Raw genomic sequence first — 25588 nt, forward strand, 5'->3', positions numbered from 1 at the left:
TGTACTTTTATGCAGTGTAAACTTACCTTCTGTTATCAGAAGGAACAATACCCCATAATTCCATTCCATCTTCTGTTAAAGTGCCTGTCTGTATAAAAAAATCATTATTAATTATAAAGATGTTTATGTATATCTGAAAAAGGGTAGTCGCAAAAGTTCTTATAAAAGTGGGTTAACAATCAAAACCATAGCTCAAAAACATTTCACTGGTATGAAAATTATCATTTTTTAAATTTACTTAAATTAAATATTTGCCACTATTCTCCATCTAACTTTTGGCTGTCAGTACTGGTTGTAATTTTGATGATACTCCATTTGTAATCTCAAGAAACACAAGAGCAGTCTGAAACAGAATGCCATTACTGATGTCAGATTTTTAGGGTTGGTCTATTGCAATTAGCAGTGAGCATTCACCAGTCACGTATTATGGCTAGAGATGAGCGAATACTTCAATGTTCAGTTCAGTTCACAATCGCAGAATTTCTCATATAGACAGGTGTGTGCCTTTACAAATCAAGTCCTATCAGTTTAATTAAAAAATTTAGACTCCAATGAAGGAGCAGAACCATCTCAAGGAGGATCACAAGGAAATGGACAGCATGTGGCTTAAATATGAGTGTCTGAGCAAAGGGTCTGAATACTTATGACCATGTGATATTTCATTTTTTTTCATAAATTTGCAAAAACGTCTACATTTCTGTGTTTTTTTCAATCAAGATGGGGTGGAAATTATACATTAATGAGAAAAAATGAACTTTTTTTGAATTTACCAAATGGCTGCAATGAAACAAGGAGTGAAAAATATAAATGGGTCTGAATACTGTCCATAATCACTGTATACGTTTATGTATATACATTATATATATATTAGCTGAAGAGCCCGGCGTTGCCCAGGCATAGTAACCAACTGTGGTTAGTTATAACAAATTATAATGATTATATTGCACATAAAAACTGTGCATCTAATCCTATCCTGTGTGATACTGACTGCTGAGCCATGTATCTAATACTATTCTGTGTGATACTGTCTGCTGAGCTGCGTATCTAATCCTATCCTGTGTGATACTGTCTGCTGAGCTGTGAATCTAATCCTATCCTGTGTGATACTGACTGCTGAGCTGTGTATCTAATCCTATCCTGTGTGATGCTGACTGATGAGCTGTGTATCTTATCCTATCCTGTGTGATACTGACTGCTGAGCCGTGTATCTAATCCTATCCTGTATGATACTGGGATCCCCCTGCAGTCTGTGTCAGAGGGTTGTCTGTGTTGGCACGGTAATAAATTGTGTTATTTCCAGCTCACAGAAGGACGATAACACCATAGAAATGATAAGAATAATAGGCCTCAGTTACCACAATTGTCTGCAAAGAAAACTGTTGCTGATAGCAACCAATCACAGCTCATTTTTCATCTTTTAAACAGCTCTGGGACAGCATGACGAGTTTTGAGTGGCGACTTTCGTGTTTCGACTTTTATGTGTTGCAGCACGGGGTAGTGTGTGACGCATTTTGTGTGTGTGTTCATATCCCCGTGTGTGGGGAGTATCCCATGTCAGGGCCCCACCTTAGCACATGTACGGTATATACTCTTTGGCGCCATCACTCTCATTATTTAAGTACCCCTTGTTCACATCTGGCAGCTGTCAATTTGCCTCCGACACTTTTCCTTTCACTTTTTCCCCATTATGTAGATAGGGGCAAAATTGTTTGGTGAATTGGAACGCGCGGGGTTAAAATTTTGCCTCACAACTTAGCCTATGACGCTCTTGGGGTCCAGATGTGTGACTGTGCAAAATTTTGTGGCTGTAGCTACGATGGTGCAGATGCCAATACATACACTTTTTCCCCATTATGTGCATAGGGGCAAAATTGTCTGGTGAATTAGAACGCGTGGGGTTAAAATTTTGCCTCACAACATAGACTATGATGCTCTCGGGGTCCAGACGTGTGACTGTGCCAAATTTTGTGGCTGTAGCTGTGACGGTGCGGATGCCAATCCCGGACCTACACACATACATACATACACATACAGTATATACACTCACTGGCCACTTTATTAGGTACATCTGTCCAACTGTGTGTTAAGACTTAATTTCTAATCAGCCAATCACATGGCGGCAACTCAGTGCATTTAGGCATGTAGACATGGTCAAGACAATCTCCTGCAGTTCAAACCGAGCATCAGTATGGGGAAGAAAGGTGATTTGAGTGCCTTTGAACGTGGCATGATTGTTGGTGCCAGAAGGGCTGGTCTGAGAATTTCAGAAACTGCTGATCTACTGGGATTTTCACGCACAACCATCTCTAGGGTTTACAGAGAATGGTCCGAAAAAGAAAAAAAATCCAGTGAGCGGCAGTTCTGTGGCCGGAAATGCCATGTTGATGCCAGAGGTCAGAGGAGAATGGGCAGACTGGTTCGAGCTGATAGAAAGGCAACAGTGACTCAAATTGCCACCCGTTACAACCAAGGTAGGCAGAAGAGCATCTCTGAACGCACAGTGCGTCGAACTTTGAGGCAGATGGGCTACAGCAGCAGAAGACCACACTGGGTACCACTCCTCTCAGCTAAGAACAGGAAACTGAGGCTACAATTTGCACAAGCTCATCGAAATTGGACAGTAGAAGATTGGAAAAACGTTGCCTGGTCTGATGAGTCTCGATTTCTGCTGCGACATTCGGATGGTAGGGTCAGAATTTGGCGTAAACAACATGAAAGCATGGATCCATCCTGCCTTGTATCAACGGTTCAGGCTGGTGGTGGTGGTGTCATGGTGTGGGGAATTTTTTCTGGGCACTCTTTGGGCCCCTTGGTACCAATTGAGCATCGTTGCAACGCCACAGCCTACCTGAGTATTGTTGCTGACCATGTCCATCCCTTTATGACCACAATGTACCCAACATCTGATGGCTACTTTCAGCAGGATAATGCGCCATGTCATAAAGCTCGAATCATCTCAGATTGGTTTCTTGAACATGACAATGAGTTTACTGTACTCAAATGGCCTCCTCAGTCACCAGATCTCAATCCAATAGAGCATCTTTGGGATGTGGTGGAACGGGAGATTCGCATCAGGGATGTGCAGCCGACAAATCTGCGCCAACTGTGTGATGCCATCATGTCAATATGGTCCAAAATCTCTGAGGAATGCTTCCAGCACCTTGTTGAATCTCTGCCATGAAGAATTGAGGCAGTTCTGAAGGCAAAAGGGGGTCCAACCCCTTACTAGCATGGTGTACCTAAAAAGTGGCCAGTGAGTGTATATCGGCTGGTCGTTGAGTAATGTACTGGGACATAAAAGGTTAAAAAGGCCACTTGGTTATTAGCACACAGCATAAACCACTCTCCAGGTTCTTCCTAATGTGGAGCCCCGTATACATACTATGGATTACTGTATGTTGACTGTCAGCGACCACACAGGTTCCCGGATACCTCTTATCCTCAGAGGCAACCTACAAACACTTATCTTTGACCCCGGTCATTATCCCTCACGGTTACCAAGTCATCCTCTCCGGAGGTATGTCACAGACCTCCTCACTCTGGCTCAGACTATTCTATATGTATTTACTGTATGTAATCCATCTCTTCAATCCTGTTGGCTCCTGCAGTAATTTTACACCACCGTGGCTGCTGAATTGCCGGCTTTTCTTGTGTCTATCTATGTATGTAATATTTGTACATATATATATGTGTGTGTCACTGAAATCTATATCTATGGAATCTATGTGTATATATCTATTCTATCTCTTCTGTTCTAACGTGTCACTCTATGATTTTACTGAACGCTGCACATGAATTGCCGGCTTTTATTCTTTTACCGAATGTTACCGACTTTTTCCGATTTTAAGAAAAATGCTCGTGTTCCCGATCACGTATCCGAATGTACCATATTCATGCAGAATTTATGTTTGGAATAAGGTTTGTAACGGATTTCAACTCACAATTTACCCAAATGAGAAAAATCATGAATAAATCATGGCATATCTTAAAGGCGGATCCGGTGATCTCCAAACTTATTCCTGATAGGGTTGCCATCGCAGCCAGAAGATCTAGAAATTTACGGGACTGGCTGGTTCACAGCCATTACACTGGAGTCCCAATTCATTCTTTTCTTGACCAGGTGACGGTATGAATGGGATCATCTTCATGTTGCCGCTGCGTTGCCTGTGTTAACATGGATCGTGCCCATACGTTTTCTAACCAAGATGGCTCCCGCGAATTTAGAATCAGAAAACGCATTACATGTGTTAGTAAAAACGTGATCTATTATGCGGTGTGCTCGTGCCGAAAGATTTATGTAGGCATGACAAGGCAGTTCAAAATACGTGTGAGAGAACACTTGCTTGGTATTGAGGCAGCAGCGGCTACTGAAGATTAATTATTTCTGAAGGCAATTCCCCGCCACTTTAGGAAGTATCATGACTGTGATGGGAACCTTCTTAGGTTTAGGGGTATTGATAAGTTGGAGATAGGCATACATGGGGGTGGTGTTTCCAAGAGATTGGCCCAGTTGGAGTCCAGATGGATTTGGACTCTCGGCATGGTCAATCCATCTGGACTCAACGAAAACATTAGTTATGCCCCGTTTGTGTAAATTTCCCTTAAAAGTCATCCATTACTGTTGGAGGGACACTTGTCGCTTATAAGTCTCATTTTTATTAAATTTTAATTAATTTTTTTTATCTTTTATTTAGTTCTTGCTAAAACACTTTGGGTGTTCTGGATACCCTATGGCGGAGTCATATTTGGTGACTATGTGGATTACGTGGAAGAAGACTTATGCGTGCAAAACTATTGAGATAATTTTGTAAAATTTTGAATATGAAATACTAATGTGTCTAGTATTGTATATATCATTCTCATTTGAGAATACATATGGTAGATGTATAAGAAATATTTAATGTATTGATTGTTTGCATTATATACTATTCTGCTGAATTGTCTAAGTAATGTGATCCAGATAATGGATTTATTGTGCCTGTATAATAGTTGTTTATCCAGTAGGATTCATGAATTTGCACACCACTTCCACTGTAGTTTGGGTAGTATTGTGTGTTAATTAGTCCGCACTAGGCCGGGATATTACCAGAAGACTTATAGGTATGATTGCATTGATTGAATGTTGGTTGAGTGATTAAGTGTGCCTCTGCGCTCCTGCCCTGTACGCGCATGTTGCTTTGTCGCCGTGGTGCCTGCTGGCTTTCGGCGTCTGTGGACTGGGCCCGCCCCGGCCCCGCCCACAGTGTGATGCCGACGTCCGCTGGCATCACCGTTGCCCTAACAACATAGCACGTTACTTCCGGGCAGACGGCGTACTTCCGGTCGCACGGTAATTCACGCCGCGGACGGCGGATATTTAAATGTGGACACACAGTGTATAGAGCAGGCCCCTTGAGAAAGGAGTCCGAAACGCGCATCGGGGTGGACGCGCTGGTCCAGAGGGAGACAGCACCTTGTACCCTTACTACATAGGAGGTAATTGTACTGACATAGCGTATAATATGATGGCTATGGGAATGGTGGGTGAGCAGGGTTTTGCTGTATAGGTGGCGTTATCCCCTATATACATTGCTAAAATGGCAGCCATTATGCTGGCAAATATATGTCGATTAGGAGATAAAAAAAAAAAATTTGATCAATGGGGTATATGTAGGCCGCTTATAGAGGTGTTAATAATTATCAATATTGATGTGTATTTTTGAAACACTATCGGGAGGTGAGCAATAGGGGTAAATTATTCACCGAGCCATTATGTGTGATACTGTGCGGGAGGAGATGATTGCTTAATACTATGGCTAGCAAATTTGGGTGTATTATTGTTCATGAGAATATGCCTGTAAACCACTAATTGGCTATACTGAGGGTATTATTGTTAAAACCTTTTTGTGTCACCACCTGGGGGAGCTTTGTATGTTGGCACCTCATATACTTGCTGATTACTTCTATGGCAGCTGCTCTTTCTGGATTAAGTATGTCACATGAGTATTATGAGTGACGAGTGTTTGGTACTTTTCTATCGTCTTAAGTATTTGGCAGCATGAATTTTAATTATGTGTTCTAATAAAAATTATATTTTTTATATGACTATTTGCCTTTTGATCATCGCTTTTCTATGACTCTATGTGGTAATTGATGATAGGCTGCAGTAATCCAGCCATACACATGGTTATTTAACCATGTGTGGTTGTCAGATTCTTTTGTATATACTATGGATTACTGTCTGTTGACTGTCAGTGACCACACAGGTTCCAGGATACCTCTTATCCCCAGAGGCAACCTATAAACACTTATCTTTTACCCCGGTCATTATCCCTCACGGATACCAAGCAGTCCTCTCCGGAGGTATATCACAGACCTCCTCACTCTGGCTCAGACTATTTTATATGTATTTACTGTATGTAATCCATCTCTTCAATCCTGTTGGCTCCTGCAGTAATTTTACACCACAGCGGCTGCTGAATTGCCGGCTTTTCTTGTGTCTATCTATGTATGTAATATTTGTACATATATATATGTGTGTGTCACTGAAATCTATATCTATGGAATCTATGTGTATATATCTATTCTATCTATTCTGTTCTAACGTGTCACTCTATGATTTTACTGAACGCTGCACATGAATTGCCAGCTTTTATTCTTTTACCGAATGTTACCGACTTTAAGAAACATGCTTGTGTTACCGATTACGAATCCGAATGTACCATATTCATGCAGAATTTATGTTTGGCGATTGTTTACCAAACATGTTCGCTCATCTCTAATTATGACATATGCTTAGTGCAGTCTTCTTAAAGAGTCACTCTCCATCTTGGTAAGAAATATTCTTCATTGCCAGTGCCTGCACAGACTGTGTCTCCCGCCACTGAGTTATCATCTTTACTGATGCGACAATGGCCTTCAGCTGCAGGTTCTTCAAAATTTTTGTAAGGCAGGCAAACAGGTCAAAGAAGAAGGGTGATAGAAAGTTAGAAAATTAGGCTTGACGAGATTGAGCAAACACTGGATGAAAACAAGCACTCAGCTTTATGAAAAATGTGGTCAATTAGGAAACCAAATGCCAAAGTGGCAAGAAGGCCTGTATGTAGACAAGCTGACCTATGACACTGAAATGAAAGAAAAGGTTGAGTAGAGGAAAAAATGAAAACACTTTGGGGGACAATGTTAATTATCTTAGAAAATAAACTGTGGTTTTGAAAAATGAGTTGGATATTGGATAATTGTTTAATGAACATTGATTTCAAAGTGGCTGTAACAACATGGTCATTTGTCCATCATTAATGTCTGAACTGAAAGCTCTAAAAAGCTAAAAAAATCAGATAAACCCACCAAAATTGTTGGTTTAAGACAGCTTATGTAGAATTTGTATGACTAGCTGTAGAGGCCTAGCTCCTAGCTTGTTACTTTATTTTAAAGAGCACATTAAATAAACACCACGAGGAACCCTGTAACCAACATGTATAACATCATATCTGGTCATTATTTAGAAAATTGCACTTAATTTTCTAACATATGTCTAAGTCAAATCAAACAAATCAGACTTTTTTTAAAATCAGTACAATTTAACTCTTTAGGTATACAAATTGTGTTTGCAAAATAACCATTATTCAATAAACTGGTCAATAAACATACATTATACAGTATAAGGAGGTAGGAATTTCAGCTATCGCACACAATGGCCGCAGTTCATCAAAACTTGAAGTTTTCAATTTTGTTTTGATGAGAGTTCAAGTGTGGAGTGCGAGGCACTTAATAAAATAAGAGGTCCTTAATGAATCAAGCTGGCACAATGTGGCATGTGTGCGCCTCACCAAAAATTTGACTCCAGTTAAAGAGTGGACTAAGATTTCTGGCATAAGGAACGCTACCACTCATAAATGTGACAAGTGGTGTCACCCCATCTCTGCCCACTTTATCAGTGCCAGACAAAAACAGTGTGAAAAAGTTGAAAAAGTTTAAAACAGCCTTGGGTTGAGCAAACATTTTATGATTTTTCATAGTTTTTTATGCTAGAGTTCTGGCATAAAAGCATTGATGAATAGGGGCCATTATATTTTTGATCATAAAATAATTAGACAACAAAACAAATAATGATAATTTACCTTATCAAAACAAATAATATTTAGTTGTCCGCACATATTAATCCTCTGTGCGCTTAGACAAAATATGCCATTCCTCTTAAGCCTAGTTTGGGAATACAGTATACAGACTTGGACAGCTGCTGGTAGAGCAGGGGGAACGCTGACAGTAATGATAAAGAAAGCCCAGAGGACAATTTCTGATGCGGAAGCCTAAATCATAAACATGAGACTGAATTTATCAAAATCTTAAATGAAATATCTTATAATTACATCATAATTCACATAATTAAAAACTCATGCCATGATCACATCAAAGTGTATGGACTGACCAGCACCATTCCTGACCTGAACATGACAGCATAATATATTTCTATGCAGCTGTCAAGCTCAGGTCAGGAGAGCAGGCAGTCAGTTATACGGCTTTTGTCTGTGCCTGAAAAATTAGGCTCAGCACAAATTCTGCTGTTCAGCCATCAGTGGCTTTTTTTGGGTCTATAATGTTATCATCGTATTTGATATAGAAATAACAGAGCATTTGAACAAGCACATAGCTCAGTGAGATCTGTGATTATGAGACATGCTCTGAAAGCTACTGATGGTGGGGACTGTTAATTTTGGAAGGTTTAGAACAATAACTTAGAGACAATTTTAAGTGTATGAAATGTTTGACAAACATTTCTAAATCTAATGGAATAAAACATGTTATTTTTTCATCTCTGAAAGATAGCTCTAATCTCCTGGTCTGTAAGGCTAGTTTCACACTTGCTTTTTTTTGCAGCGCGTTTTTCCCGCAAAAAAACGCATTGAAAAAACGCATACAAAAGCATACAACTGCTGCGTTTTTTTCAAGCATTTTTATGAGCATGCATGAAAAAAACGCAGCGTTTTTATGCGTTTGTATGCGTTTTTAGTGCGTTTTTACCGCGTTTGCGTTTTTTTCCAACATTTTTAGGTGGCCCCTCACACTACCCAAACCATGACTTTACTAACCCTAACCCTGACCCTAACCCTAACCCTAACCCTGACCCTAACCCTAACCCTGACCCTAACCCTTAACCAAATCATACTTAACCCTAACCCAAACCCTAAACCCTAACTAACCCTAACCCTAACCCTGACCCTAACCCTAACCCTGACCCTAACCCTAACCCTAACCCTGACCCTAACCCTAACCCTAACCCTAACCCTGACCCTAACCCTAACCCTAACCCTGACCCTAACCCTTAACAAAACCATACTTAACCCTAACCCTGACCCTAACCCTAACCCTAACCCTAACCCTGACCCTAACCCTAACCCTGACCCTAACCCTAACCCTGACCCTAACCCTAACCCTAACCCTGACCCTAACCCTAACCCTAACCCTAACCCTGACCCTAACTCTTAACCAAACCATACTTAACCCTAATCCTGACCCTAACCCTGACCCTAATCCTTAACAAAACCATACTTAACCCTAACCCTGACCCAAACCCTAACCCTGACCCTAACCCTAACCCTAACCCTAACCCTGACCCTAACTCTTAACCAAACCATACTTAACCCTAATCCTGACCCTAACCCTGACCCTAATCCTTAACAAAACCATACTTAACCCTAACCCTGACCCTAACCCTAACCCTGACCCTAACCCTAACCCTAACCCTGACCCTAACCCTAACCCTAACCCTGACCCTAACTCTTAACCAAACCATACTTAACCCTAATCCTGACCCTAACCCTGACCCTAATCCTTAACAAAACCATACTTAACCCTAACCCTGACCCTAACCCTAACCCTGACCCTAACCCTAACCCTGACCCTAACCCTAACCCTAACCCTAACCCTGACCCTAACCCTTAACAAAACCATACTTAACCCTAATCCTGACCCTAACCCTGACCCTAACCCTTAACCAAACCATACTTAACCCTAACCCTGACCCAAACCCCAACCCTAACCCTGACCCTAACCCTAACCCTAAACCCCCTTAACTAACCCTAACTCTAACCCAAACCCCTAAATTCCATGGTTAAAAAAAAAACGCATATGCAAAAAAACGCATACATGAGCATGCCAGTGCGCACATATGCGCATCCATAGGCTATAATGGCCATTTTTAGCGCAAAACGTGCGCATATGTGCGCATGCGCTTTTTTGCAGGGCCAAAAAATGCAACATGCTGCGTCTGGAAAATACAAACGCACACCCCAAAAAAACGCAGAGCATGAAAATCGCATACATGCGCTTACAAGCGCGCAGGTATGCGCACCCATGTTAAATATAGGGGAAAAAACGCATGCGCACATATGCGTTTTTTTCCAGCGCTAAAAAACGCAAATGTGAAACCAGCCTAAGGTTTTATAATATAAGGATGAATGAACTCATGGAGATCAACATCCAACACTGGGGAGACACCATCACATGTTTCTCAATGCAGTGATTCTAGAGCAAAGCCCCCATCCCTTATGGGAAATATGTAAAAATATGCAAAACACAAGCCGCGGAGACACCATCACATGTTTCTCAACGCAAGCAATGACTAGCCAGGTCTTTCCCCGGGAAGGAACAACCACGGGAAGGGCAGTCTCCAATGAAGGAAACCACCTATGCCAAAACATGGTATCCATCCACAGACAGCTGTTTTGGGGTATTGCCCCTCATCAGTGTGGAATAGGAAACTGGCTAGTAGGAGCAATGCCTAGTAAAATACTGTGAAAAATAAGGATGAATGAACTCATGGAGATCAACATCCCACAATGTGGAGACACCATCACATGTTTCTCAACGCAGTGATTCTAGAGCAAAGCCCCCATCCCTTATGGGAAATATGTAAAAATATGCAAAACACAAGCCGCGGAGACACCATCACGTTTCTCAATGCAAGCAATGACTAGCCAGGTCTTTCCCCGGGAAGGAACAACCATGGGAAGGGCAGTCTCCAATGAAGGAAACCACCTATGCCAAAACATGGTATCCATCCACAGACAGCTTTCCAGATGCACCGATGTATTGCAGGAGGTGTAAAAATTTCGGGCATACCCAGGATAGTTGCAAGGAGATGCCAACTTGCAGGAATTGCAATGCTTCTGGCCATATGTATTGGGACTGTAAGGCCAGGATCAGTCCTAGGTCTTACGCTGAGGTCTCAGGTGGGGCAGCTGCACCCCCTGCTGCTGTTGTTGACATTCCACAGGTTTCAGACTCAGAACTTATTGAGGAACCTGAAATCATGGAGGCACATGAGGAGGCCCTGCCCCAAACGGAGTCTCCCAGCCCAGAGGTGGCAGTTTTGGAAGCTACTGATGTTGAATGTGAGCTCCCTCTTCAGTCTGATGTCTGTGGGGAGGGGGAGTTGGAGAGTACTCTTGGCAATACCCCCAGTGTATCTTGGTTTGCTACTGAGGAGGAGTTGGCCAGTTGTGGAGATCAAGGTGACTTCACTCTTGCGAGGTCCTCTGAGGATGAGGAGCCTGGAAATTCCTGTAAGAAGCCCATAACGGATTGGGCAGACCCCGGTGAAGTTGGTTTAAGTCCGGTGAGTGAACGTAGTTACCCTCAGAATGTCTTCTCTCCTGACACCAATGCTTTTTTAGGCATTCCCGCAGACGTAAACAGATTCAAGGAGTTGCAGTTCCAGATGGAAGACGAAAACAGCTGAAGAGGAAGTGGCGTGTTTGTCGTCATGTAAATAACACAGTCATGTTATGGCTCCCCAAGCTGGTTGGGGCATTGCGTCCCTGAATGTCAGGCAAATTAGATCCATATTCAGGAGGGCAATCGTTCTAGATTATATTAAACAGATGAATGCTCACATCTTTTGTCTTCAGGAATGTGGGATTGTGGACGCTCCAAGCGATAAGGACTGGCCGAACGGACAGCATGTATGGTCTGGCTCATGTGTTAATAGGAATGATGGTGTAGGGATATTAATGGGTAACAGGGAGATTAGTTTAGATAGCTACACGGTGGTAGAGGTGGGTAGATGCATAATTGCACATGTTAGCTAAAGGGGGTGGCGGGCTAGAATTATTAATGTGTACTGTCCATCAGGACACGACAGGAAAAAGGAGCGTCTGGCTCTTTTGGAAAAATTAAGTTTGTTTCTTCCGGGCAAAATGCCTACAGTTTTAGTTGGAGACTTTAATTGCACCACAGAAGGGAATTGTGACATAACTGGTAAAAAGTTATCCAATGTTATTTCTGATTTTTCCCTTCTAGATGCTGCTGCTCTGAAATTTGGCATCCCACCACCGCCAACGTACCATGCTGATAGGGGTGGTATTGCATCCAGGATAGATAAAATGTTGTTTTCCAAAAATATGTTGTGTATGAATTTTGAACAAAATGCTGTACCTTTTTCTGATCATGAGTGTTTGAGAGGTGTGTTTAGTGCAATTGATGACTGTGTGTATGGGATGGGGTTTGGAAGCTGAATGTAAGATTGTTAGAAGATGAGGATGTGATGAATGAATTAAAAATAAAGTATAAAGAGTGGAGAGTATGTAAGAGGGATTTTGCGTGTGTACTGGAATGGTGGGACTGGGTTAAGGTGTGTTGCAAAAAATTCTTCAAAAAGTGTGGCTATAAAAAAGCTGCTATTTATCGGAGTAGATTTAATGATTTAAACAGGCGCTTAGACTGGTTAAGGAAGTGTGGAGAAAGTGGCATGGATGTGTCTGATCTGCTGGCTGAAACAAGGAGTGAATTATAGAGTGTTATGGATGAAAAAGGGAAAGAAATCATCTATCGCACCAAAATAGAACATCTTGAGAAAGATGAAAAGTGCACAAGGTTCTTTTTTAAGAAAATGAATGGGAGAAAGGCTGATATGGATAAAATCCTGGATAGGAATGGTTTGTGTGTGTCAGGTGACAATGTGATAAAGGAGGTGAATAGGTTCTATAGCAAGTTATATGATAAAAAATGGATTGATTCTGGTCTTGTTTCAGAAGTTCTGAATGGGTTAGAGAACAAGTTGGATAGTGGAGAATGTGATATTTTGAATGAGGACGTAATTATGGAAGAAGTAGAAAATGTGATGAAGAGTGCTAAAAAGAATAAGACTCCAGGTAAAGATGGATTGCCGGTAGAATTCTATGTGAAAGCGTGGGATTTTCTGGGTGCTGATTTGACTGAGATATGTAAGTATATGTGGGAGAGTGGTAAGTTGTGTGAATCAATGAAAGAGGGGGTGGTTGTGCTTGTGCATAAGAAAGGTGAGAGAAAGTGTTTAGAGAATTGGAGACCTATAACATTGCTGAACGCAGATTACAAAATCTATAGCAAATAGTGTTGAGCATTCCGATACCGCAAGTATCGGGTATCGGCCGATATTAGCTGTATCGGAATTCCGATACTTAGTTCCGATACTTTTTTCATATCGAATACCGGAATCGGAAGTTCCCATAATGCTAGGAGCCCGCTCGATTTAATTCAGCCGATGGGGATCCTCAGAAGTGTGGGCACATCCTGTTAGGCATGTAGGCATGTTAACTACTGGCATGGCTGTGATTGGCTGCTGAAATGATGTCATGATGCACTATAAAAACCGCTGCAGCCGCCATTTCTGGTCACTCTGCTGTGAATTCAGTTAGGGACAGGCTGCTGTTGAAGACTGTGAGGGACAGTTAGAAATAGCGATCATCCAAAATATCTATTGCTCTACCCAGGCTACATAATCCACAACTGTAGCATTTTTGTAGCCCAGCAGCGCTGTTTTAATAGCTGTCTGCAAGGGCTGTGTGAGTGCAGACCCACGCTGTGTAGTGTGTCCTGCAGGCATGTCTGCTTGTAGGCCGCCCAGCGTGTGTCTCTGCCTCATACACATTTTTCTTTTATTGCTGCTTTTTTTTTTCTCCTGTATAGTGTGCTTCCATACGTATCCATATACGTTGGTTGCAAACACTAAAGGAGTGGACAGCGGAGCCTTTCAGCAGCCTTTCAGTGCTATAGCCCATTTCTCTGCACTGTTTTTGGCTGTCTGATAGGTCTCTCTGTGTGTGAGTGCAGCTCACGTTGCAGTGTGTTCTACAGCCACCGCTAGCTGTAGTCCGCTCAGCGTGCGTCACTGCCTCATACATAGTCCTTTTTTGGCAGCTAATTTAGCCAGATTTTTGCTCCTATATTAGTGTGCTTCCAACCGCATCCATTGTCATTGGTTGGTTGCAAACACTATATAGGATTAGATAGAGGAGCCTTTTTGCTGGCTTGTGCCCTTCAGGGCCAGCCAGACTAGTATCACCTTATTTTTTGGAGCCTCATCAATTGCATTGTAGGTTAGCTTCCTGCATTGTAATCGCTCCAAAAAGTTTGTGATACTATAGCTTTCAAACTTTGGTCACATCCTTTTCTTCCCCCCCCCCCCAAAAAAAAGGAAATAAAGTTCACCAAAACTCCACTTTACAGTTGTCTAGGCCACATTAGATCATATTAAAGTGTAGTACACACACTCTTAGGCCGGTTTCACATTAGCGCTTTTTAAGCGCACGCACGGCCGGGGGTAGCTCCGCCCCCGAGCCGGCTCTCTGCCTGGCGTGCCCACCCCTTGCTTGTAGCGCCGCCTACTAGCGGACAGCGGCGCCTGCGATCGGCGCACCCTATCTTTAGCATAGGGTGTGCAGATCGTGCGCAGGCCGTGCGCTAGTTGCACTTTGACCTGCGCTGCGCACTTTTGACGGTGCGCCGTGCGCGCCAAAATCAAACTTTTCGGATTTTGGCGCGCACGGCGCACCGTCAAAAGTGCGCAGCGCAGGTCAAAGCGCAACTAGCGCACGGCCTGCGCACGATCTGCGCACCCTATGCTAAAGATAGGGTGCGCCGATCGCAGGCGCCGCTGTCCGCTAGTAGGCGGCGCTACAAGCAAGGGGCGGGCACGCCGGGCAGAGAGCCGGCTCGGGGGCGGAGCTACCCCCGGCCGTGCGTGCTCTTAAAAAGCGCTGATGTGAAACCAGCCTTAGCCAAATTAGTGTTTCTTATACTGGTTAGCAGGTGTTCAGGAATAAGAACACTAAGCCACCCCTTTTTTACTTTTCTGCCTATCTATCAGTCTACCAAGATGAAGAAGGCAGGGAGTAAGGCACGTGGTCGTGGCCGTGGAGTTTCAGCAGGGAGAGGACGGGGGGATTCAGCAGGGAGAGGACGTGGGGATTCGGTGTCTGCTGCGGCCACCAGTGACCCGGCATCCCCCACTTTTACCAGGCAACAGTCCTTCATGCGCAGCTTTGTAGGACCTCGCCATACCCCACTGCTGCGTGACGAACAAATTGAAGCCGTTGTTGGATGGATGGCAGCTAACGCATCCACTTCAATGACTTCCGCATCCTCCCAAGGCCAGAGCACTGAAGAGCAGCCATCTGTCTCTTCACCACCTGCCAAATTGCCCAGGCAGTCTGAGAGCCCTGGACAGGAGCCATCTCAATCTTTACTTCTGTTCTCAGAATCTGTTGGCTTGGAAAGAGGTGGCCAGCCAAGCAGCATTCTAGAGCGTGAAGAAGAGGGAGTATGCAGTGATGCGCAACTGCTTTGTCCCTCTGAATCTGAAGAGGCGGGTGGGCCAGTGCCTATTGTCAGCACACCTCAGTGCTCATCTGATGATGATGAGACTCAGTTGCCAATTTCTGGTGCGTACGGTGCTGGCGAGACAACCCAGGACCAGCCAGTGCTTGAAGAGGTCCTTGACCCATCATGGCGTCAGCCACAGGAAGGTGGTGGGAGCAGCTCTGAGGAAGAGATTCCCCGAACGACCAAAAGAGGAGGGAGAGGGCGGGGGCAGACTTGGTTGCCTGTAGCCTCCACTTTGGCACCCGTGAGGAGCAATCCTCTTCCAAAACACAAAACGGGCGCTCCCAGGACTTGCAGTGCGTGGTCTTTTTTTGACACAGTTGCAGATGACATTTGCTTTGTCAAATGCAAGCTGTGTCATCAGAAAGTAAAACGAGGGAAAAATGTGAACAACCTCAATACCACAAATATGTGGAAACATGTGCGTACCAAGCACGAGGTGGAGTTACACAGACACACTGAAGATGTAGGCCAACCTTCAGCAGCACCTACCACCTCTTCAGCTCGTGTTGTGGCCTCTTCCTCCAGCTCACACACAGCTGGTTCGGCTTCCTCACTGGAACGCCATGGAAGAACCACTGCCACTGTTGTCCAGAGACCTGTGAAATTCCACCCACTGAACCACGTTCACAGTCATCATCACACTCCCAGGCCACTCACCAGCAATCGGTAGCACAGGCATGGGAGAAAAAGCGGCCATACTCAGCAAACCATCCCCGAGCACTGGCTCTGAATGCCGGCATTGCCAAACTACTGGCCCTTGAGATGCTGTCATTCAGGCTGGTGGAGACTGACACCTTCCGGAACTTTAAGTCATTGGCAGTTCCACAATACAATGTGCCCAGCCGCTTTTAATTCAGCAGGCAAGCCGTCCCTGCCCTGCAAAAGCATGTGGAGGGAAAAATTAAAAATGCACTACTAAATGCCGTCAGTAGCAAGGTCCACCTGACCACCGATGAGTGGACCAGTAGCCATGGACAGGGATGATACCTTTCCCTCACTGCCCATTGGGTCAATGTTGTGGAGCCGGGTACAGATCTGGAGAGTGGCGCTGTACGTATTCTGCCAACTCCAAGGATTGCAGGAATGCAGTCTGTACATACTGAGTCCTCCTCCGACTCTAGTTCCTCGGAATCAGCACTGCGTGAGCCTGTTAGGCCAGATATGAGCACAAGTGTGTCCAAACGTCAACAGGCCGTCCTTAAATTAATTTCTATTGGGAATCGGAGCCACACAGCACAGGAGCTCTGGAATGCCATCAAGCAGGAGAGTGATGTGTGGTTTGTGCCAGCAGATCTCCAGCCAGGTTTGGTAGTGAGTGACAATGGCCGAAATCTAGTGGCAGCTCTGGGCCTAGGCAACCTCACTCACATACCATGTCTGGCACACGTGCTCAATTTGGTCGTGCAGAGCTTTCTGAGGGACTATCCGGATCTTGATGCACTGCTGCACAAGGTTCGCCTAGCGTGTGCTCACTTGCGGCGTTCCAGCATGGCAAGATCGCGCATTGCATCTCTGCAACGCCGATTCCGCCTGCCAGAACATCGCATCATATGTGACCTCCCCACCAGGTGGAATTCAACGTTACATATGTTGGAGCGGTTGTGTGAGCAGCAGGCAGCAGTAATGGAGTACCCGCTGCATCAGGCGCAAACAAGTCGCACTGTGCTCCGGACACACTTCACCACCACTGAGTGGGCTACTATGAGGGACATCTGCCAAGTTTTGCGTGCCTTCGATGACTCCACGCGGATGGCCAGTGCAGATGATGCACTAATCAGCATGACTGTCCCCCTCATCTGTCTGCTTCAAAAAACCTTACAAGCACTAAGTGAGGAGATTTTTGAAGAGGTCGAGGATGAGCAGTCAGAAATGCCATCTGCTTCTGGCAAGTCTGCGCAACGTGCTTCCACACAAAGGCCCAGGCAGGGGACACTTAGTGAGGAGGATGACGAGGAGTCAATGGAGGAGGAGGAACACATCTCTCCAGAGGAGGGAGGTACACAAGGCTCTAGTAGTCAGTGTGTACAGCGAGGGTGGGGTGATGCTGAGCAGGCAGAGATGCTGCTTCAAGCTGGGGACAGCGTTTCTGGTCCAGTTGGCAGTCTGCAGCACATGGTTGATTTCATGCTGCAGTGCTTGTTAAATGACCGCCGCATCGCCAACATTCTCCACATGGCTGATTATTGGGTGTACACCCTCCTAGATCCTCGCTACCGGGACAACTTACAAAGCCTCATACCACAGTTGAACCGGGAGCGAAAAATGCGGGAGTACCAAGAAACACTTGTGCAGGCCATCATGTTCTCCATTCCCCCTGCAAGTGTTGCTGGTAGTGCTTTTCATAGCAGCCATGTGGGTAGAGGCAGTGGAGGACGCTCTGCACAAAGAGGTAGCAGAGGCAGTGCCGCAGGACAAGGCAAGGCCAGTATGGCCCAAATGTGGAAAAGTTTTGTGGGACCGCCACAAACGGCTACACCACCACAGACGGCTCCAGTCAGCAGGAGGCAACGTTTCCGTCAGATGGTGACAGACTACTTGTCTTGCCCTGTTAGTGTTCTCCCAGACGGCTCTTTCCCGTTCAAGTATTGGGTCTCTAAGCTGGATACATGGCCAGAGCTTAGCCAGTATACATTGGAGGTGCTGGCTTGCCCTGCTGCCAGTGTATTATCGGAACGTGTCTTTAGTGCTGCAGGTGGTGTGGTAACAGACCGTCGCACGCGACTATCCGCCGATAATGTTGACCGGCTTACTTTTGTGAAAATGAACAAGGCCTGGATCTCACCTGAATTTGTCAGTCCTCTTCCAGAATAAATAATTGGCTGGCAACAGGATCCAGGTCTCCTGTTGTGTTCATGTTTCTATGACCTGAACTTTATTTCCTGGGCTACAGCAACGCCCGTTGTTGCTCAGAAGTGCTGTCAAAACACTCGCTCATGTGTAAGTGGGGTTCGGTAACGTCAGCTGATCCCCTGCTGTGTGTATGGCAAAGTGTCCTGCTCCCTCCACAGTCAAACAACCTCAGATTTACACCTGGCTCCAAGTAGGCCTCGGCCTACTACCTGATTTTCCCTTGGGTCCGACACCGCCAGTTGGTGCTCAGAAGTGCTGTCCGCACAGACAAAACACTCGCTCATGTGTAAGTGGGGTTCGGTAACGTCAGCTGATCCCCTGCTGTTTCTACGGCAAACTCTCCAGCTGCCGACAACTTCTGACTACCTCTGATTTAATATGTTCTCTGATTTGCCCTCTGTCTCCACTCTGTTTTGAGTAATTCCTCCGGCCTACAACACCGCCTGTTTCTGCTCTCAAGTGCCGTCTGCACAATCCACACTTGTTCCTGTGTTACCTGGGTCCTGTAACATCTGCTCATCTCCAGAGGTGAGCACGGCAATGTCTCCTGCTTTGTCTACATTCCCACTACTTGGTTTTTAACAGGGAGAAATGCAAAGTACTACATCTGGGCAATAAAAATGGAAAAAGCATATATAGAATGGGAGGAATAGGGCTAAGTGACAGCACATGTGAAAAAGACTTGGGTATACTAATAGATCACAGACTGAATATGAGTCAACAGTGTGATGCAGCAGCAAAAAAGGCAAATACAATTCTAGGATGTATTAACAGAAGCATACAGTCTAGATCACGTGAAGTCATTATTTCCCTCTACTCCTCTTTGGTCAGACCTCATCTGGAATATTGTGTCCAGTTTTGGGCACCACATTTTAAAAAAGACATCAACAAACTGGAGCAAGTTCAGAAAAGAGCGACCAGAATGGTGACCGGTCTGCAAACCCTGTCTTATGAGGAAAGGTTGCAGGATTTGGGAATGTTTAGTTTGCAAAAGAGAAGACTGAGAGGAGACTTAATAGCTGTCTACAAATATCTAAAGGGCTGTCACATTGTAGAAGGATCAACTTTATTCTCATTTGCACAAGGAAAGACTAGAAGCAATGGGATGAAACTGAATGGGAGGAGACACAGATTAGATATTAGAAAAAACTTTTTGACAGTTAGAGTGATCAATGAGTGGAACAGGCTGCCACGAGAAGTGGTGAGTTCTCCTTCAATGGAAGTCTTCAAACAGAGGCTGGACAGACATCTGACTGGGATGATTTAGCGAATCCTGCTTTGAGCAGGGGGTTGGACCAGATGGCCCAGGAGGTCCCTTCCAACTCTACGATTCTATGATTCTATGATTCTATGATTCTATGAGAAGCTGCTGTTACAGAACCCCAGTAACACAGGAACAAGTGTGGGTTGTGCAGACGGCATTTCAGAGCAGCAACTAGCGTGCTTGGAAGCCAGAGGAAATACTCAAAACAGAGTGAAGACAGAGGCCTAATTGGAGTACGTTGACAGTTAGTAGTAGTCTAGAAACAATCACAAACTGCCACCAAGTAGGCCTCGGCCTACTACCTTATTTTCCCTGGGCTCCGACACCGCCAGTTGGTGCTCAGAAGTGCTGTCTGCACAGACAAAACACTCGCTCATGTGTAAGTGGGGTTCGGTAACGTCAGCTGATCCCCTGCTGTGTGTATGGCAAAGTGTCCTGCTCCCTCCACAGTCAAACAACCTCAGATTTACACCTGGCTCCAAGTAGGCCTCGGCCTACTACCTGATTTTCCCTGGGCTCCGACACCGCCAGTTGGTGCTCAGAAGTGCTGTCCACACAGACAAAACACTCGCTCATGTGTAAGTGGGGTTCGGTAACGTCAGCTGATCCCCTGCTGTGTGTACGGCAAACTCTCCAGCTGCCAACAACTTCTGACTACCTCTGATTTAATATGTTCTCTGATTTGCCCTCTGTCTCCACTCTGTTTTGAGTATTTCCTCCAGCCTACAACACCGCCTGTTTCTGCTCTCAAGTGCCGTCTGCACAATCCACACTTGTTCCTGTGTTACCTGGGTCCTGTAACATCTGCTCATCTCCAGAGGTGAGCACGGCAATGTCTCCTGCTTTGTCTACATTCCCACTACTTGTAGTGGAAATGTGGACAGAGCAGGAGACATTGCCTGACTCACTTCTAGGGAGAAGCTGCTGTTACAGAACCCCAGTAACACAGGAACAAGTGTGGGTTGTGCAGACGGCATTTCAGAGAAGCAACTGGCGTGGTTGGAAGCCAGAGGAAATACTCGAAACAGAGTGAAGACAGAGGCCTAATTGGAGTATGTTGACAGTTAGTAGTAGTCTAGAAACAATCGCAAACTGCCACCAAGTAGGCCTCGGCCTACTACCTTATTTTCCCTGGGCTCCGACACCGCCAGTTGGTGCTCAGAAGTGCTGTCCGCACAGACAAAACACTCGCTCATGTGTAAGTGGGGTTCGGTAACGTCAGCTGATCCCCTGCTGTGTGTATGGAAAAGTGTCCTGCTCCCTCCACAGTCAAACAACCTCAGATTTACACCTGGCTCCTAGTAGGCCTCGGCCTGCACCCTGATTGTCCCTGGCTTCCAACAATGCTAGTTGGTGCTCGGAAGTGCTGTCCACACAGAAAAACACACTTGTTCATGTGAAAGTGGGGGTCAGTAACGTCAGCTGATCCCCTGCTGTGTGGAGGGCAAAGTGTCCTGCTCCCTCCAAAGTCAAAATACCTCAGTTTTACACCTGGCTCCTAGTAGGCCTCGGCCTGCACCCTGACTGTCCCTGGCTTCCAACAACGCTAGTTGGTGCTCGGAAGTGCTGTCCACACAGAAAAACACACTTGTTCATGTGAAAGTGGGGGTCAGTAACGTCAGCTGATCCCCTGCTGTGTGGAGGGCAAAGTGTCCTGCTCCCTCCAAAGTCAAAATACCTCAGCTTTACACCTGGCTCCTAGTAGGCCTCGGCCTGCACCCTGATTGTCCCTGGCTTCCAACAATGCTAGTTGGTGCTCGGAAGTGCTGTCCACAGAAAAACACACTTGTTCATGTGAAAGTGGGGGTCAGTAACGTCAGCTGATCCCCTGCTGTGTGGAGGGCAAAGTGTCCTGCTCCCTCCAAAGTCAAAATACCTCAGCTTTACACCTGACTCCTAGTAGGCCTCGGCCTGCACCCTGATTGTCCCTGGCTTCCAACAACGCTAGTTGGTGCTCGGAAGTGCTGTCCACACAGAAAAACACACTTGTTCATGTGAAAGTGGGGGTCAGTAACGTCAGCTGATCCTCTGCTGTGTGGAGGGCAAAGTGTCCTGCTCCCTCCAAAGTCAAAATACCTCAGCTTTACACCTGGCTCCTAGTAGGCCTCGGCCTGCACCCTGATTGTCCCTGGCTTCCAACAACGCTAGTTGGTGCTCAGAAGTGCTGTCCACACAGAAAAACACACTTGTTCATGTGAAAGTGGGGGTCAGTAACGTCAGCTGATCCCCTGCTGTGTGGAGGGCAAAGTGTCCTGCTCCATCCAAAGTCAAAATACCTCAGCTTTACACCTGGCTCCTAGTAGGCCTCGGCCTGCACCCTGATTGTCCCTGGCTTCCAAAAACGCTAGTTGGTGCTCGGAAGTGCTGTCCACACAGAAAAACACACTTGTTCATGTGAAAGTGGGGTTCGGTAACGACAGCTGATCCCCTGCTGTGTGGAGGGCAAAGTGCTGCTGCCTCCAAATTGTAACTACTTCAGATTTAAACATTCTCTGATTTGGCCTCTGTCTCCACTCTGTCTCTAGTATTTCCCCTGACCTCCAACACCGCCAGTTCCTGCTCACAGTTGCCGTCCACGCATTCCACATGTGTTCCTGTGTTACTGGGGTTCTGTAACGTCAGCAGATCCCCCAATATGTGTCCGCCACTGTCTTCTGCGCTGTCTACCTTCCCACTGCAAGAGGTGGGAATGTGGACACAGCAGGAGACAGTGGCATACACTCATCAGGGGATCTGCTGACATTACAGAACCCCAGTAACCCAGGAACACGTGTGTATTGGGCAGACGGCTGCTGTACGCATAAACTGGCGGTGTTGGTGGTCACGTGAAATCCTGGAAACAGAGTGGAGACAGATGCCTAATTGGAGCACATTGACAGTCTGTTGTAGCCTACAAACAATCAAAAACTGCCACCAAGTAGGCCTCGGCCTGCACCATGATTGCCCCTGGGCTCCAACAACGCCAGTTGGTGCTCGGAAGTGCTGTCCACACAGAAAAACACACTCGTTCATGTGAAAGTGGGGTTCGGTAACGTCAGCTGATCCCCTGCTGTGTGGAGGGCAAACTGCTGCTTCCTCCAAATTCAAACAACGTCTTATCTTAAACTGCCTCCAAGTAGGCCTCAGCCTACAAAATGACTATCCCTGGGCTCCAACATCGTCAGTTGTTGCTCGGAAGTGCTGTCCACACAGAAATAAACACTCGTTCATGTGAAAGTGGGGGTCTGTAACGTCAGCTGATCCCCTGCTGTGTGGAGGGCAAATTGCTGATGCCTCCAAATTGTAACTACTTCAGATTTAAACATTCTCTGATTTGGCCTCTGTCTCCACTCTGTCTCTAGTATTTCCCCTGACCTCCAACACCGCCAGTTCCTGCTCACAGTTGCCGTCCACGCATTCCACACGTGTTCCTGTGTTACTGGGGTTCTGTACCATCAGCAGATCCCCCAATATGTGTCCGCCACTGTCTCCTGCGCTGTCCACCTTCCCACTGCAAGCGGTGGGAATGTGGACAGAGCAGGAGACAGTGGCAGACACTCATCAGGGGATCTGCTGACATTACAGAACCCCAGTAACCCAGGAACACATGTGGATTGGGCAGACGGCTGCTGTACGCATAAACTGGCGGTGTTGGTGGTCACGTGAAATCCTGGAAACAGAGTGGAGACAGATGCCTAATTGGAGCACTTTGACAGTCTGTTGTAGCCTACAAACAATCTAAAACTGCCACCAAGGTCCAGCACCGTCTGCTGGTCCTTGGTAGTGCTTTCTAGCACAGGTACCTCCTGCCTAGTAACCGTGGTCCAGCACCGTCAGCTGTTCCTCGTTAGTGCCATTGGCTCTTGTAGCTTTTGCTACCCATCTGGGTTCCAGCACCGTCAGCTGGTTCTCGGCAGTGTCTTTGGCATGGGTACTCCCTGTTGCCCAGCCTGTTTTCAGCACGCCTGCTGTTTCCGGGTAGTGTCAAGGTCACTATGCCACCAATCCGTTGTCCTGTCGTCTTGCGGCAGGGTTAGCCGACTCTACGGTGCCTGCAGTTTAGGTAACTCCTATGTGGGCTGCGGGAACTGGCACTGAAGGCTGGATCCGTAGTGCCAATGGGACATGGACCCCCTGTAGGACTGTGGGTTTCGGTAACTGCGGCCGGCTTGCGGCCTGGCTACTTTGCTTTGAATGGGTACCTTCTGCTACCCACCCGGGTTCCAGCACTGTCTGCTGGTTCTCGCCACAGCCTTTGGCCTAGGTGCCTCCATCTCGGTATCTGAGGTCCAGCACCGTCAGCTGGTCCTTGGTAGTGCTTTTTAGCACAGGTACCTTCTGCTTAGTCACCGTGGTCCAGCACCGTCAGTTGGTCCTCGGTAGTGCCATTGGCTCTTGTTCCTTCTGCTACCCACCCGGGTTCCAGCACTGTCTGCTGGTTCTCGCCACAGCCTTTGGCCTAGGTGCCTCCATCTCGGTATCTGAGGTCCAGCACCATCAGCTGGTCCTTGGTAGTGCTTTTTAGCACAGGTACCTTCTGCTTAGTAACCGTGGTCCAGCACCGTCAGTTGGTCCTCGGTAGTGCCATTGGCTCTTGTTCCTTCTGCTACCTATCCGGGTGCCAGCACTGTCTGCTGGTTCTCGCCACAGCCTTTGGCCTAGGTGCCTCCATCTCGGTATCCGAGGTCCAGCACCGTCAGCTGGTCCTTGGTAGTGCTTTTTAGCACAGGTACCTTCTGCTTAGTAAACGTGGTCCATCACCGTCAGTTGGTCTTCGGTAGTGCTATTGGCTCTTGTTCCTTCTGCTACCCATCCGGGTGCCAGCACTGTCTGCTGGTTCTCGCCACAGCCTTTGGCCTAGGTGCCTCCATCTCGGTATCCGAGGTCCAGCACCGTCAGCTGGTCCTTGGTAGTGCTTTTTAGCACAGGTACCTTCTGCTTAGTAACCGTGGTCCAGCACCGTCAGTTGGTCCTCGGTAGTGCCATTGGCTCTTGTTCCTTCTGCTGCCACTAGGGGTTCCAGTACTGTCAGCTGGTTCTCGCCAGTTTCTCAGCCTTCTTGTACCTTCTGCTACATTTCCAAGATCAAGCTTTTTGAAATTGTCTTTGGTAATCCTTATTGATCTCCATGACGACGACCCTGATGACAACGACCCTGAAGACCACACCAAAGAAGACCAGAAATATGACCCTAAATAATATGACCAAGAGGACAATGAACATGAAGACAACCACCAAGATACAGAACAAAAGACGGAAGAACAAGAAGCAGAAGAAGCAAAAGCAGAAGAACAAAAAGCAGAAGAACATTAAGCATAAGACTAAAAATCAGCATAGAAGTTATCAAAATTATAAGCAGAAGAAGACTAAGCAGTAAATGGGGGTGAGTCCGTTCCTCCTCGTGGTGCCCCTGGAAAATGCCTGCTGCTGCAGGCCAAACTGAACGCGGACAAATCCTGTTGTAAATCTTTTGTGACAGGCAGAACGTAAGGTGTAATCTTATAACTTTTATAGATAAGTACTACAGGAATGCCTGTCACCATAAGAAAATGAAGACAAAAGAATAGGAAGAAGATGAAGAAATAGCATATGAAAATTAATAATAGCTGAATAAGAAGAATATGAAGAATGAAAAAAAAAATAATTGGAAGAAGGTGAAGAAGAAGAAGATGAACAAGGTGAAGAAAAAGTTGATAAAAAAAATGCTACTGCTGCGGATCATGAAGGAGAAAGTGTGGGAGAAGTACAAAAGAAGGTGAAGAGCATGGAAGTTGTGAAACATACATATCTGACAAAATATAAAAAAGTTAACATAGTCAATATCTTTTTAACTCCGAACGTCTTGAAAAAAAAAATTGGAATTAATGCTAT

General features: G+C 45.9%; 1 protein-coding gene across 1 annotated transcript in view; it reads right to left on the reverse strand.

The window, feature by feature from the left end:
• The window catches only part of LOC141092729 (probable cation-transporting ATPase 13A4), a 328264-nt gene that overhangs the window by 178120 nt on the left and 124556 nt on the right, over window positions 1-25588 (reverse strand). The window contains exons 9-10 of the mRNA XM_073579122.1: window positions 8100-8288; window positions 27-88 (exon numbers count right to left, since the gene is read on the reverse strand). Of these exons, the coding sequence (XP_073435223.1) occupies window positions 27-88; window positions 8100-8288 (251 nt within the window). The remainder of the gene's footprint in view (window positions 1-26; window positions 89-8099; window positions 8289-25588) is intronic.

The sequence above is a fragment of the Dendrobates tinctorius genome, unplaced genomic scaffold, assembly GCF_039654945.1.
Source record: "Dendrobates tinctorius isolate UK_male_01 unplaced genomic scaffold, ASM3965494v1 ptg000060l, whole genome shotgun sequence".
In the NCBI taxonomy this organism is placed as follows: Eukaryota; Metazoa; Chordata; class Amphibia; order Anura; family Dendrobatidae; genus Dendrobates; species Dendrobates tinctorius.